This window comes from Mesitornis unicolor, unplaced genomic scaffold (genome assembly GCF_000695765.1).
Source record: "Mesitornis unicolor isolate BGI_N332 unplaced genomic scaffold, ASM69576v1 scaffold46574, whole genome shotgun sequence".
NCBI lineage: Eukaryota > Metazoa > Chordata > Aves > Mesitornithiformes > Mesitornithidae > Mesitornis > Mesitornis unicolor.
In genome coordinates this window covers 1-12,126 of record NW_010180266.1, presented here as the reverse complement: position 1 = coordinate 12,126, position 12,126 = coordinate 1, and the positions used below count along the sequence as shown (strand labels likewise).

The window sequence follows — 12,126 nt, the reverse complement described above, 5'->3', positions numbered from 1 at the left end:
AGCGCTGTGCTGGTTCCGGGCGCCTGAAGGGAGCACCAGTTCTCCGCCGGGCAGGCTGCGCCGGGCTGTGGGTAACCCCTTCCCGGTGTGCGTGCTGCCGGTCCCCTCCCTCACCTGTGGGAATGAACGTCTCCGGGACCCTCGGTGCCGTCTGCATCTGCCGGCTGCTTCTCGGGTGGGGGAGGGAGGATACTGCCCCTGCCTGTCCCGGCCCTTCTGCCGTTCCTGTTAATTTAAATATCCTTATCGATGCTGAATTCTCCTTATGACACCGAATAACAATACTATGTTTTTTTTTTTGCAGTGGACCGCAGTTCGAAGAGGAGACAAGTGAAGCCTTTGGCAGCTTCGCTGCTGGAAGCTTTAGATTATGATAGCTCTGATGACAGTGATTTTAAAGTTGGAGATGCTTCAGGTAAATATGCTTCCTCATCTCCGCTCAGAATTATCTCATTTTTGTCTTATGGTTGCTCATTTAATATTATATGGGAGACAGAATGGTATTACTGAACTGTTGGGACTTGGAGCCACTTGAAGTTCAATGACTCGATTGGATAACTGGAAATTCTGCTGCTTCAGATTATAAACAACTGATTAAACAAAACATCCATACAGTACTTCAGTGGCGCTTAATTTTTTCTCAAGAGAAAACTCATGATTATCAAACAAGTTTTGGCAGAAGCATTTGAGTAGCTTCTGTGCTGACTGCCTTAGCTATATGTATTGCTTTTTATTTCTTCTATGTAGAGCTAATTTCTGAAATATTCACTGTATTTAGTATTGAAATAAGAATGTTCAAAAGCCATTTTGTTTTGAATCAGTCTGGATAATAGTTTGTTGTGGACTTAAAAAGTTGCCTATTTCTCAAGGCTAATTCCATTTGGTGGGTGAAAACCTTAGGCAGAAAGATAATCTATTCAGGTTTTTATTGCTTTTTGCAATAGACTATCTTAAGGTGTCCATTCAGATAGCTGTGCAGAAAGGCATATGCATTTTGTACTAGAAGGAAGATTGGTTTTATTCTGCAGTCTTTTTTATGTGGGCAGGTTCCTGTATCTGCAGTGAACATCCACAGAAACTGAAAGTAAACAAGATGCCAAAATAAAATGAATAAGTTCAAGTACGTTGGAGGGAAGGGAAAGAAGGGGCAGGACCATGTTAGTGTATAAACTGCACATTGGATGTTCTGTGACATATGCTCAGGGAAATAAAGAGAGAGATGCAGGATGTGTAGAAGGTAAGGGAAGCGTGATGACAGTTTGTCAAATAACTTCACTTTGTTATTTCTGCACTGGGGATGCTATTCTGTGTTTTCATGTGAACGTTGTCTTGCAAAACTATTCCCCATCTCATATAAAGGCTTATTTTTTTAACATCTGGCAAGCTCCTCCTTACTGATGAACTTAAAAATGCTTAATAATAATTTCTCCAGTGCCAGTTTTAAAATATGCCCTGATGCTCCTTGCTCCCCCCCCACCCCCGCCAAGCTTAGACCTATTTCCCTTGGTTGGTCTGGTGGAAGCAGACTGCATGACTTAATAGAGTAAAACTGATGTTTTACCAATTTCATGCTAATATTTTCTGGGAGCTTGTTTCATTTACTTTTTTTAAGCTTCTTCTGGAGATTTTTGATCCTTTCTTTTGAGTAAGGGCACTGCCTTTTGTAAACACAATTTACTATGAAAGGAAATTATTTTTAGTTCCCAAAGAAAATCTCCCTATTTTGTAACAGTTGCGTAGGCAGGATTTAAGAGAATAGGAGAATTGGAAATGCAGTATGGGAGATGGACATGTAATTCAGAGCATTATATCATTTGATTAAAAGACAATAATCTGTTAATTAAAAATAATGAATAAAGCTTCCTGACTCAACCATGCCTAAATACAGAGGATTCATTTGCAATTGATATTCTCTTTGACTTTTAGGGTATCATATGTACTTAGCAGGGATCAGTATCTAGCCTTGAGAGTATTTCAATCTGAATTTCATTTTGAGGGGATTGGATAGGTTTTCCCTTAAAAAAGCAACACTGAATTGAAACAAGCATATGAGAAAAACCCAATTTCTACTTATAAAATGTCTTTTGTTTGTATTATAATCTCATATAGCTTTGTTTTAACATCTCAGAAGCTACAACTATTGCTTGTAGTAGAAGTTAATGTTCTGTTTAAATAAAATTTTAAATTTAGTGAAAAAACTTTGAAACAGTAGCAGAGTTTGACATTTTACACTTTACTCAAAGGTCTTCAGTGTGAAAGGAGGAAATTGTGAGGATTTGGAGAAGTTGGGGAATAGAAAGTTATTAAACATATAACCTCTTAAGTTGGAAGAAAAAGGAAACGTTTCTTATGTGTTACAAGTTAAATGAACAGTTGCAGGATATTTGAAACAGAACATCTGTGCTGATTCAAAATGAAGCTGGTATAACATAGCCTTAAATTTGATTGTACGTAGTCTATTTAAATGTGGATAGAAGAAGTGCTGAAATAAAAGGACTTTTTTACAGGTTCACACGCACCCCACTAATAATTTTAAAGTTATATATGTATATAAAAAATAAATGTTTACACACACAAGCATCCCTACTAGCCAGATTCTGGATTGTTGCTAGTAGAAAACAGGTTTTCCTTTTTTTCCACAGTGGATTCAGCCTTCAAAGCACAATGTGTATTTCTCCAGTACAGTCAGGGCTGTTGCTCTTTTTCTTCTTTTAATAGCTGTAGAGGACTTTCCATATGCAGGCTGTTGTGAACCAGTATCTAGTATTTGCCTGAATTCAGAATTTCATTGTGTAGTTCACCTTCAAAGGGAAATAAATGTGACAGAAGGAAGAAGCAATCTTTCTACATTGAAAATGACCATAAATTTTACTTTCGCGCTCAGAAAAGTCCCGTAAGTATGGTAATTCCACAGCTCTGTGATTTATGGTTTTTTTTGATTCAAAAATGCATATATGGGTGTTTAAGAAAAATATTGCAAGTTAAAAGTTAAAGGGTTATTTAAATACTGAATTAAAGGAATTCTGAAGCTGTTTGCTCCCTGTTGATTATATTGCATCCGTATGTATGAGCTTTAGGATGTTATGTGACATGTGCTAGTAGATGTTATTGTGCAAGCCTAGAAGGACTGAGCCCTGAACATTTAAGCTTTTACACATGTTCATTGCTCTGTAAGATTTCTGGGAATATGAGATTCTGTAACGATTTGAGAAGTTGGTATTATGTACTTTTAGGAAGGAATCAGCATTTCTGAATTTTTGTATTCAGAGTCCTGATGCCTTGGTAATTTTTTTTTTATTACAGAAAATATTTCTAATTGCCCAATCTCGATTTCTGCCAAAAAACCCCCACAGAAGATATGGCCTTTACTTACAGTGTAATTAATTTATTTTCTTTTGGATTTAGGTGACACTAACAGGCAGTCCTTTTCCACATGTTCTCATCATTCTGATACCTCTTTAGGGAAACTGATTTTAGAACTGTTTCATTCTTGTAAATTTACTTAATTTAAATAGTTTTTGGGCCTGTGGGCTTTTCATTATGTTAATATTGAATGAAGTAATTTTTAATGGCTTCTCTATTTCTACATAATAGAAGAGAGTAATACCATATTTTATAGTACTGTATTTTTCTGGTTTTTATAAACCTCTTGCAAAATTTGTTCCTTTAGTAAGAATGTCATATGTAATCTTAATGTGGGATCAGTCCAAAGGCCGTCTCTCTGGAGTTAGACCGTGCAAATATGTGACTTAAAATGATGGTACTATAATATACACTCACCTGAAGTTTTTTATATGTTTCACAATAGAAGTCAGTTATTTGAAGTTTTACTTTTAAGTTCACTTTGGGTTTTTTGTTGGTGATTTTTTTTTTTTAATTTTATTTAATGAGAGCAGCTGGAGCTATACTGATGTCAGAAATCAGTGTGTAGTTGAGGAGTAATTCTCAGCAGGATTCCAAAGGAAAGATTTACCACTGTTCTTCTCTCTCATTGGTGAAATTGGTCAGTTTTAGCAGCTCATATGCTGAAACTGAAATGATGCTGAGAAATGTAGTGTGGTACCTGAACAAGAATGATGTCTGTATTTAAGGACTGGCTCCTTATCTCAGCGTAGCTAAGAGGAGCATAGCTGAATGCTGCCTTTAATTCTGTCAGTGCTTCTGCTATAAGTCTCCTAGACTCAAATTTTTAGAGACATTTGTTAATGTTTATTTTCTTGATGTTGAGTATGGAGCCTGACTTGCATAAATATTATGTGCTGTTATTTCCATTGAGGTCAGTGAAAGCTCTGTTTAAAACATGTAATCTATATAAATGCCTGTATTAGGTATTCTGAAAAGCCTGTGACTTGATTTAGAAATAAAAAGTTGCAAATATTTTTATCTTTCTGTAGTTCATTTCTTCTTAGCACAATGGAGACTCCACTTTTGCTTTCCTGTACAGGATATTGTAATATAGAGAAATGTTTGCAAAGCACCAAATGAAAGTGATAAACACTACTGAAATATTGATGGAGAAACTAATACCTTTGTTCTTGAGAGTAAACTTAAATGATATGCAACAGGAAAGTTGCAGGGTGTTTCAGTAGACAGTGAAGGTAAGATAAAATCAAATAACTAATCATTAGTAAGTTATCACATAATTGCACAATCTTAATTGTTACAATCATGTCAGGGCTTGACTTTGCAACTGTAATGTGTAGTCCCTCAGAGTGGAATTCTCAAGGGCTTTTTCCCATTGAGGATATGGAAAATATGGACATTATGTTCTCTTGGGTTATCTTCATCCCGAGTGAGATCTTTCATCCGTACAGATGTCTGCCACTTGAAGTAACACTTTGAAGTGACTGATGGGCATTTTGAAATTGTATTCTCTTTGGAAACATTGAGATTTCTATTTTTCCTTGTGTTTACTGACAGCAGAGGAGTAATGTAAGAGAAATGCTGGCTTTCATTCCAGTGTCTGTGCAGGGGGGGTTTAGTGATGGGGTGACATTATTTTTCTTCGTTTTTCCCTTACTGTGACTCTCTGTGCCTCATCTTTCCAGTCTTGTCTGTCCATTGTGGAACCCTTGCTCATTGGTTTAGAGTAGTAGTTCTGTTTGTTCATTCAGTGTTGAACAAGATTTTCATCATCTCCTACTTTACTACCCCTACTTGACTTTCTCTTGCATCTCCTCTTTTTTTTGGTGTGTGTATGTCCATCTGTAGTGTACTTCCTGCCACGTGGAGAAGGTTCTTCTGGACTTTATGAACTCCATCTTGGTGGGATGATCTGTTTGCAGCCTGGCCACCTCTGAGAGTCTGGATATGCTCAATCAGAATGAGATGTTTCAAGTGATTCTTGAGCATATACTTTTTGCAGTGCTTTCCACTTTCCCTGTGTCAGGATGAAGGCAACCTGTGTGGGAGATTGTACATGGTGTGTAATAGGGTGTTTTAGCAGAGATATGCAGGTAATTTCACATCATCATGTCAAAGATTTATTGCCTGCCTTGTGTTTGGGAAAAAGAGGCTAAGGGACCGCTAGGGAGAGTGATGGTGTTCAAGTGGCTTTAACCTCCAGAAGAATTAACCTCACTTGTCACCTGTTTTTTGTTACCACCATTGAAAAGAGGGTATCCTGAAGCACACTGTGAGTTGGATGTCATCTCACATGATGCCTGTAGATTATTATTAAACAATAGTAGGGATAACTTCAGACATCATAGTTGTTTTCTGTTTTGCATGCTCAGGTTTTCATGTTTTTCACTCCTTTTTGATGTTCTAGGATCCTGGGCTGTATTCTTTGTATGTAGCTTTTAACACCTGGGTAAGACTCAGCCAGGCAGGACTCAGTGCAAAAAAACTTTCCAAAATGCTTCTGATATCTGGTTTAGCAACCTGGTTAGGTTTTGTTAGTGGAAGAAGCAAGCCCAAAATCAAGTCTATGATTTCCTTTAACTAGCTTTTCCTTGAGAATTCACTTGAAAAGCAGTTTTATTGCTTGTTTTTACAGAGCTGCTTGATAAGCTGAATACTACATTGAAGAATCAGCCTGTCGTCTTTGAGTGGGTGGCCATGTACTTATGTAGTATAGCACTTTATACTTTGTATACATGGATTTTCTTAGAATGTTAAAAAAAATAAAATTAGGATGTCACAGGGTACCATGTTTAAAGTTACATGTAAAATGGTCCTGCAAAACCCTTGGAGGATTTTTTTTTTTAACTGCTGTAGTGATTTCAATAGCTTTCCACTGAGGTCTTGTACATAGTAGGTATTATACAAGACTCCACACCTGATGTGGAGATTAGCACTCGATTTTCTTTATTACACTTTTTTCATATGTTAATTATGGGAGCATAATGTTCTGTCCTGGAGAATTCCTCTCTGAATTACCCTCTTTGGATTTGACTGGCACCTGCTGTTATGCTCAGTAGAGCTAAAGATACAAGGTGTACAGAAATAAACAAGATGTACAGAAATGAACGATACCTTTCTCACAACTGTTATCTCTTATATTTGTTCTCAGCGGAGCTCTGTATTCTTCACTGCTTGTCAGTGTATGTGGCCCCATCTTTCACTGAGAGTAGCTTGACTTTCCTCCCATAGGAGTGACATGATCTGGTTGCCAGTTTGAAAGAACCATTCTTAAAGAATTTCTTTCAAGAAGAAAATTGTATACTGCAGCCTCTTCCTAACTGAAGGTGCATCTGACAGAAGAACACCTGCAAAAATAGCTGTTATCACAGAATAGTTCTTTCTGGGAAAGTACATATCACAGTAGATGTGTTCAGACTGAAGAAGGATATCCCTTACTATAGGTATCTCTGGTGTGTACCTACATGGAAAAAGAGTACGAAGCATAATGTGCAGGCGGAAGGCAAAAAGAATTTCAAGGAGAGAAGTGAATTAAAGTAATGTTTATTTGTTCTCTCCTTTATATTCTTTGCATGGCATAAAGCAGCTAGAGAGTATTCTCAGTGCTGTAGTATTGATGTACAAGAATCACTGTTGGTAATTTAGAGTGCTGTTAAAGATCAAACTATATCCAGACTAAGATTCCCCACAAAAATGAAGTGGAGGCTTACATTCACAAGAAGTGTAAGCATATTTAGAAATGGAAGAGCACAATTAAAGCGTCCAGACAGATTACTGTCTTGGAGTTATGGTGGCAAAGTAAAGCAAAATAATATAAGGTAACTTAAAAACCAAGTTAAATTAATTTTAGCATGGCAGAACCTTATACTACCTTATTTACAGTGATACAAGTAGTGCACTTTGGCACTCAGAACCTGTGAAATGAGATACAAAAATACATTTTGCTTTTAAACATACATATGGCATTTAAACTATAGTATTAGTGTCTAGCTTGGCCAGTTACTTGTAAAGTGTTTGTGAGAGCTGGCAAAAATGTCATAGAATGGTTTAGGTTGGAAGGGACCTTTAAAGATTGTCGAGCTTAACACCTTGCCATGTGTAACACCTCCTACCAGACCAGGTTGCCCAAAGCCCTGTCCAACCTGGCCTCCCTTCCAGGGAGGGGACATCCACAACTTCCCTGAGCAACCTGTGCCAGTGTCTCACCACCCTCACAGTAAAGAATTTATTCCTAATGCCTGAATCTACCCACTTCCAGTTTAAAACCAGTCTCCGTTTGCTGTCACTATAGACTGTGGTAAAAAGTCTCTTTCTTATGTGCCCCCTTTATATATCGAAAGGCCTTAATAAGGTTTCCCTGGAGCCTTCTCCAGACTGAACAACCTCAACTGTCTGAGCTTGTCTTCAGAGGAGAAGTGTTTCAGACCTCTGACCATTTTCGTGGCCCTTCTCTGGACCCGCTCCAACGGGTCCCTGAATGTGTATCCAAACAAAGCTATTGTAATTTAAAGATACAATCTTTTTTTTTTTTTTTTAGATTTCATATTAGTTAATACTGGTTTTTATTTCTTAGGCATGTCTGAAGAGTGTTCTATTTCAGAACTTCAGTTAATTGTATTGTACTTCCATTAGTACCATTACAGGCTGGTAGGGGTAGGGAAATGACTGAATTACTCTTTTTCTCAGAAGACTGTACAATAACTTTCATTACCTGCATTCTCTCTTTTTTTTCTTTCTTTTATGGCTCTCTAAATAGTAGAATGTTTGCAGGAAAATTTTACTTTATATTAGCTTGTAAGGGGTCTGATAATGTCCCGATCACTAGTAGTAGCGCTGATGAATTGTTTTGTTGATAGTTATGTAACATCTTCTCATCAAATACTTCCACATACAGGTATATGCAGAAAAAGGCAAAACTGACCATTATATTGAAGTAACAGCTGAGTAACTCGCTAGTCACAGTATTCTGTGGGGTGGAAGTAAGTGCCACGTGATGTGTGTAGCACACTGGCACCACTGTTTGTTTACTTGACTTTATGCAGAGATGGATGTACGCAGAAATTCTCTCTGTAAGGTGATATTGAGTGGTGCTTTTTTGTGTGGTTACTAAAGTGATTAAGGATTTTTTTTGAATTTGCAAGCCTGAATATGTTTCTTCTTTGCATCTATGTGACAGTGCATTAAGAACTTGGTGATGGCTCTAAACAAACTGAAAACTGTAGCCGTTGCCTAATTGATCCCTGTGTTGGATCAAGCAACTATTTTTTGTTAATTTAAAAAAGTATTTTTGAGTTTTTCTTCACTAAAACTAATACTGTAAATGAAAAGTAGTGGATGAATATGAGAGATAGATAAGGTGCATGATATTTATAAAATTTAACAACTTGTAATAGTTTTTAATGTTTTTGTACTTGTTAGTACAGATTCCTTATTCTTCATACAAATCCTCTTCTTTTCCATTGCACAGATTGGCTTGTGTTAATTAATGGAAATAGTGACTACACACAGAACAATACCATATGAGTGGTATAAGGTTAGAATTTATGCATTGTTGTGCAGCTGCAACACTGAAGGAGGCATATTTTATGTGGGATTAATAAGTGAAATAACTCTGGAAACTAAAAGAGCCCCCAAACCCAGAAAAACAAATTTGTACTAAGAAGGTATGGGATTATCCATACTATCATTAGTACTTGTTATGTAAACTCTTCATTTTGTAATTTTAAATCTCTTCTATTGGATAGCTATTTTATTTTGAAGATTGCGAAAATGCCTCCAGAAATTAAAAACTGGAATGCTCTTTCCTTAAAATGTGACTTCATATGGAAGTTTTCTGTGCTACTGCTTATTGTTAATATGAGCTGCAGTTCAAAGGAACATTTAATGTTCATTTAATAAATTCTGCCATTTTTTTTCCCCATCTTAAAATGCACTCATGTTTAACAGATTCTCAACATACCACTCGAAATAGCAATATTTGGACATCAGCTGAAAAAATAAGTGGAATACCTTATGAGGGAGGAACATACATCATTCTTTTGTTTAGCAACTTACTTCAACAGATTTTGTTTTTGGGGGTACTTTTGTGTCGGAACTTTTTTTAAATTTTCATATACTCAACAGATTCTGAAGGAAGTGGTCATGGGAGTGAAGATGCATCAAAGGACAGTGGTGAAGGTTCCTGTACTGAATCAGAAGAAAATATCTTGGAGGAGGAAGCAGCAGAAGAGAAAGTACAAGAGCAGCAGCCAAAAAGCTCCACTGAAGAAGAAGTGCAAACAGCAGACAAAGAGGTAATTAAAACTGAAAAGAAAGAGCAAGAAGATGAAGAAGAAAAGCCAAAAAAGAAGAAAGAGAAAGCAACTGAACCTGATGCTGTGGCTGATGAACAAACAAATGAACCAAAAAAATGGAATTTGCGCAGGAACCGACCTTTATTGGATTTTGTATCGATGGAAGAACTAAATGATATGGATGACTATGACAGTGAAGATGACAATGACTGGCGGCCTACTGCTGAGAAGAGAAAAGGAAAAAATGCACTACGGAAAGAGGGGAGTGATGGAGATAATGAGGATGATGAAGATGATGGAAGTGGAAGTGATGAAGATGACAATGATGAGGAAGGTAATGAAGACAACAGCAGCACGGCTAGTGATGGAGGATCCAAGAAGAAGAAGAGTAAAGTTCTTAACAGGAATAATGCAGATGATGAGGAATTGACAAATGATAGCCTGGCTCTTTCACAAAGCAAGAGTAATGAGGTAGTGCAACCAACTTTCTATAATGTATCTGTTGAGAAATGGAAACTGCTCCCTGGTAGATATTCTGTTACTTTGAAAAGTTAAGCTGGTAGGCTGGAATTGTGTTTACAGGAATAAGCAAAGCAGCAAAGTTGTGCTAAATAGGCACTGCATATTAAATAACCTTGGTTGGACCATTTGGCCAATCTAATGCCACTAAAGTCAATACAAAGCTGCCAATTGACAGATTATTCTTTATCTTAGCCCCTTTTTTGTGACAAACATCGATGTCTGAACACTTAAGTTCACTGATAGAAGAATTCTAAGTTAAGAAATACACACACTGATGTTAAAATCAAATAGGATAATCATGATTTATGTTGGTTTTGCTTATAATGCTCACAAATTCAGTAGTTTCTTACAGGATTAAAAAGCATTTGGGAACACATATTAGATATCTGCTGATTGCAGAAACTGAAAATTTTACATTAAGTGTTTAATAATTCAATTTTTTTTTCCCTATGCACAGTTACAGTTGCCTAAAGGTTGTGCCTATGGAAAAATTAAGATATTAGGTTGACAGGATGGCTGACATCATGTCCTGCAGTAGCAAAATTCTGAACAAAGTAAAAAGAGTTGCTGTAAAATCTACACTCAATTTTCAGAAAGTAATTGCCATGTCAACGTAACATTTGATAAATGGTAGTGGTATGACACTGTTGTTTCATTCATCTTTATTTTAATGTGTAAAATGACAGGGAACTAAACAGAGCATTTGGAAGAATCAGTTATCCTCGTTTCAGATACCTTGTTATGTATTTTATATATATATATTTTTGAAATATGTGTGTGTATATATATATATATATTTTTTTAATTGTGAATGAGCTGTGCTGTTTTAATTACTAGTAATAATTGTGATTGGGGGAAAAAAAGCATAATTATGGAGCTTTTTCACATTTTTGTGTAGGCATCATCTTTCATTGTCTAGCTCTGTAGTCCTAGTGGTGTTACCATATTCTCTTGGCTCAGGAGCTGAAGGTGCTCTGCCAGTACTGATGATCAGAACTTCAAATAGAGATACAGGAAATTTTCTTACAGAGTTGTTCCCCATATCAGAATGGAGATGTCAGTCTACGTTCTTAGGGATATATTCTTGAATATGTCCGTAATTTCCATTGATTAGAAAATTATGGTTGTTTCAGAAACTCAGAGCTGTCTCTGATATATTTTTTGCAAAGGTTCTTAATATGCCTGGACCTCAGTGTCTGTTCTTGCCTGGGGTTTAAGACACTGATCAAAAGATAAAATCAAAATCTGAAAATTGGAAGTTCAAATTATAATTCTGTAACTGATAATTTGTCTTTATTGCATGTAAAGCAAAATACTGTTCATGATCAGCTCTTTAACAAGAAGTCTTGCAACAGTGAGTGTCTCCAAAATGGATTGTAGACTGCAATTTTTAGATTGATACTCAACTGTATTATAACAGTATACTCTTCACTACTATAATATTTTAAAATAGTAAAAAAAAATGCTGTCTCACAGAGAAGTCTAGCAAAATCTCGTTACAGTACAGAAACTGAGTTCTTAGAAAAACAGATGTCTGAATGCATAATTAATCTATGACGAATGTTCAGGTAATTAGCTCTGAACATGCAGTAGTGTCTTTAATATGCATTCTTCCTTTCCTTTACTTACTTTTTTGGGGGTGAATGTTGGGCAGCATGTTAGGTGTGAGTTGTCTGGTTTTTGTTTCTGTGTGATTTTTATTTTATTTTTCTACATTTTACGAAAATATTTTGTGGTCTGCATATACAGTATTTTATCCTGTGCTGTAATGATATATTATGTGCTTCTCTACTGTATTAAGCACAGAAGACAAGCTTAGCTTTCTTTTCTAGGGTCAAGTATCATTAGCAGATAAATGGTGCTTTTCTGTTTTTATAATTGCTGCCACTTTATAGGATTCTTCTATTCTCAGTGAGGTGGTTATTTTATTTTATTTTATTTTATTTTA

General features: G+C 36.3%; 1 protein-coding gene across 1 annotated transcript; it reads left to right on the top strand.

Annotated features, from left to right (window-relative positions):
• Nucleotides 1-304: 304 nt before the first annotated feature.
• Nucleotides 305-10,127, top strand: LOC104539504 (PHD finger protein 14-like; the record flags this gene model as incomplete). The annotated part of the gene is made up of 2 exons (XM_010183046.1): nt 305-415; nt 9,487-10,127. Coding segments are annotated over 2 exons (752 nt in total), but the record flags the coding sequence as incomplete, so codon positions are not given.
• Between the last annotated feature and the right edge of the window lie 1,999 nt (nt 10,128-12,126).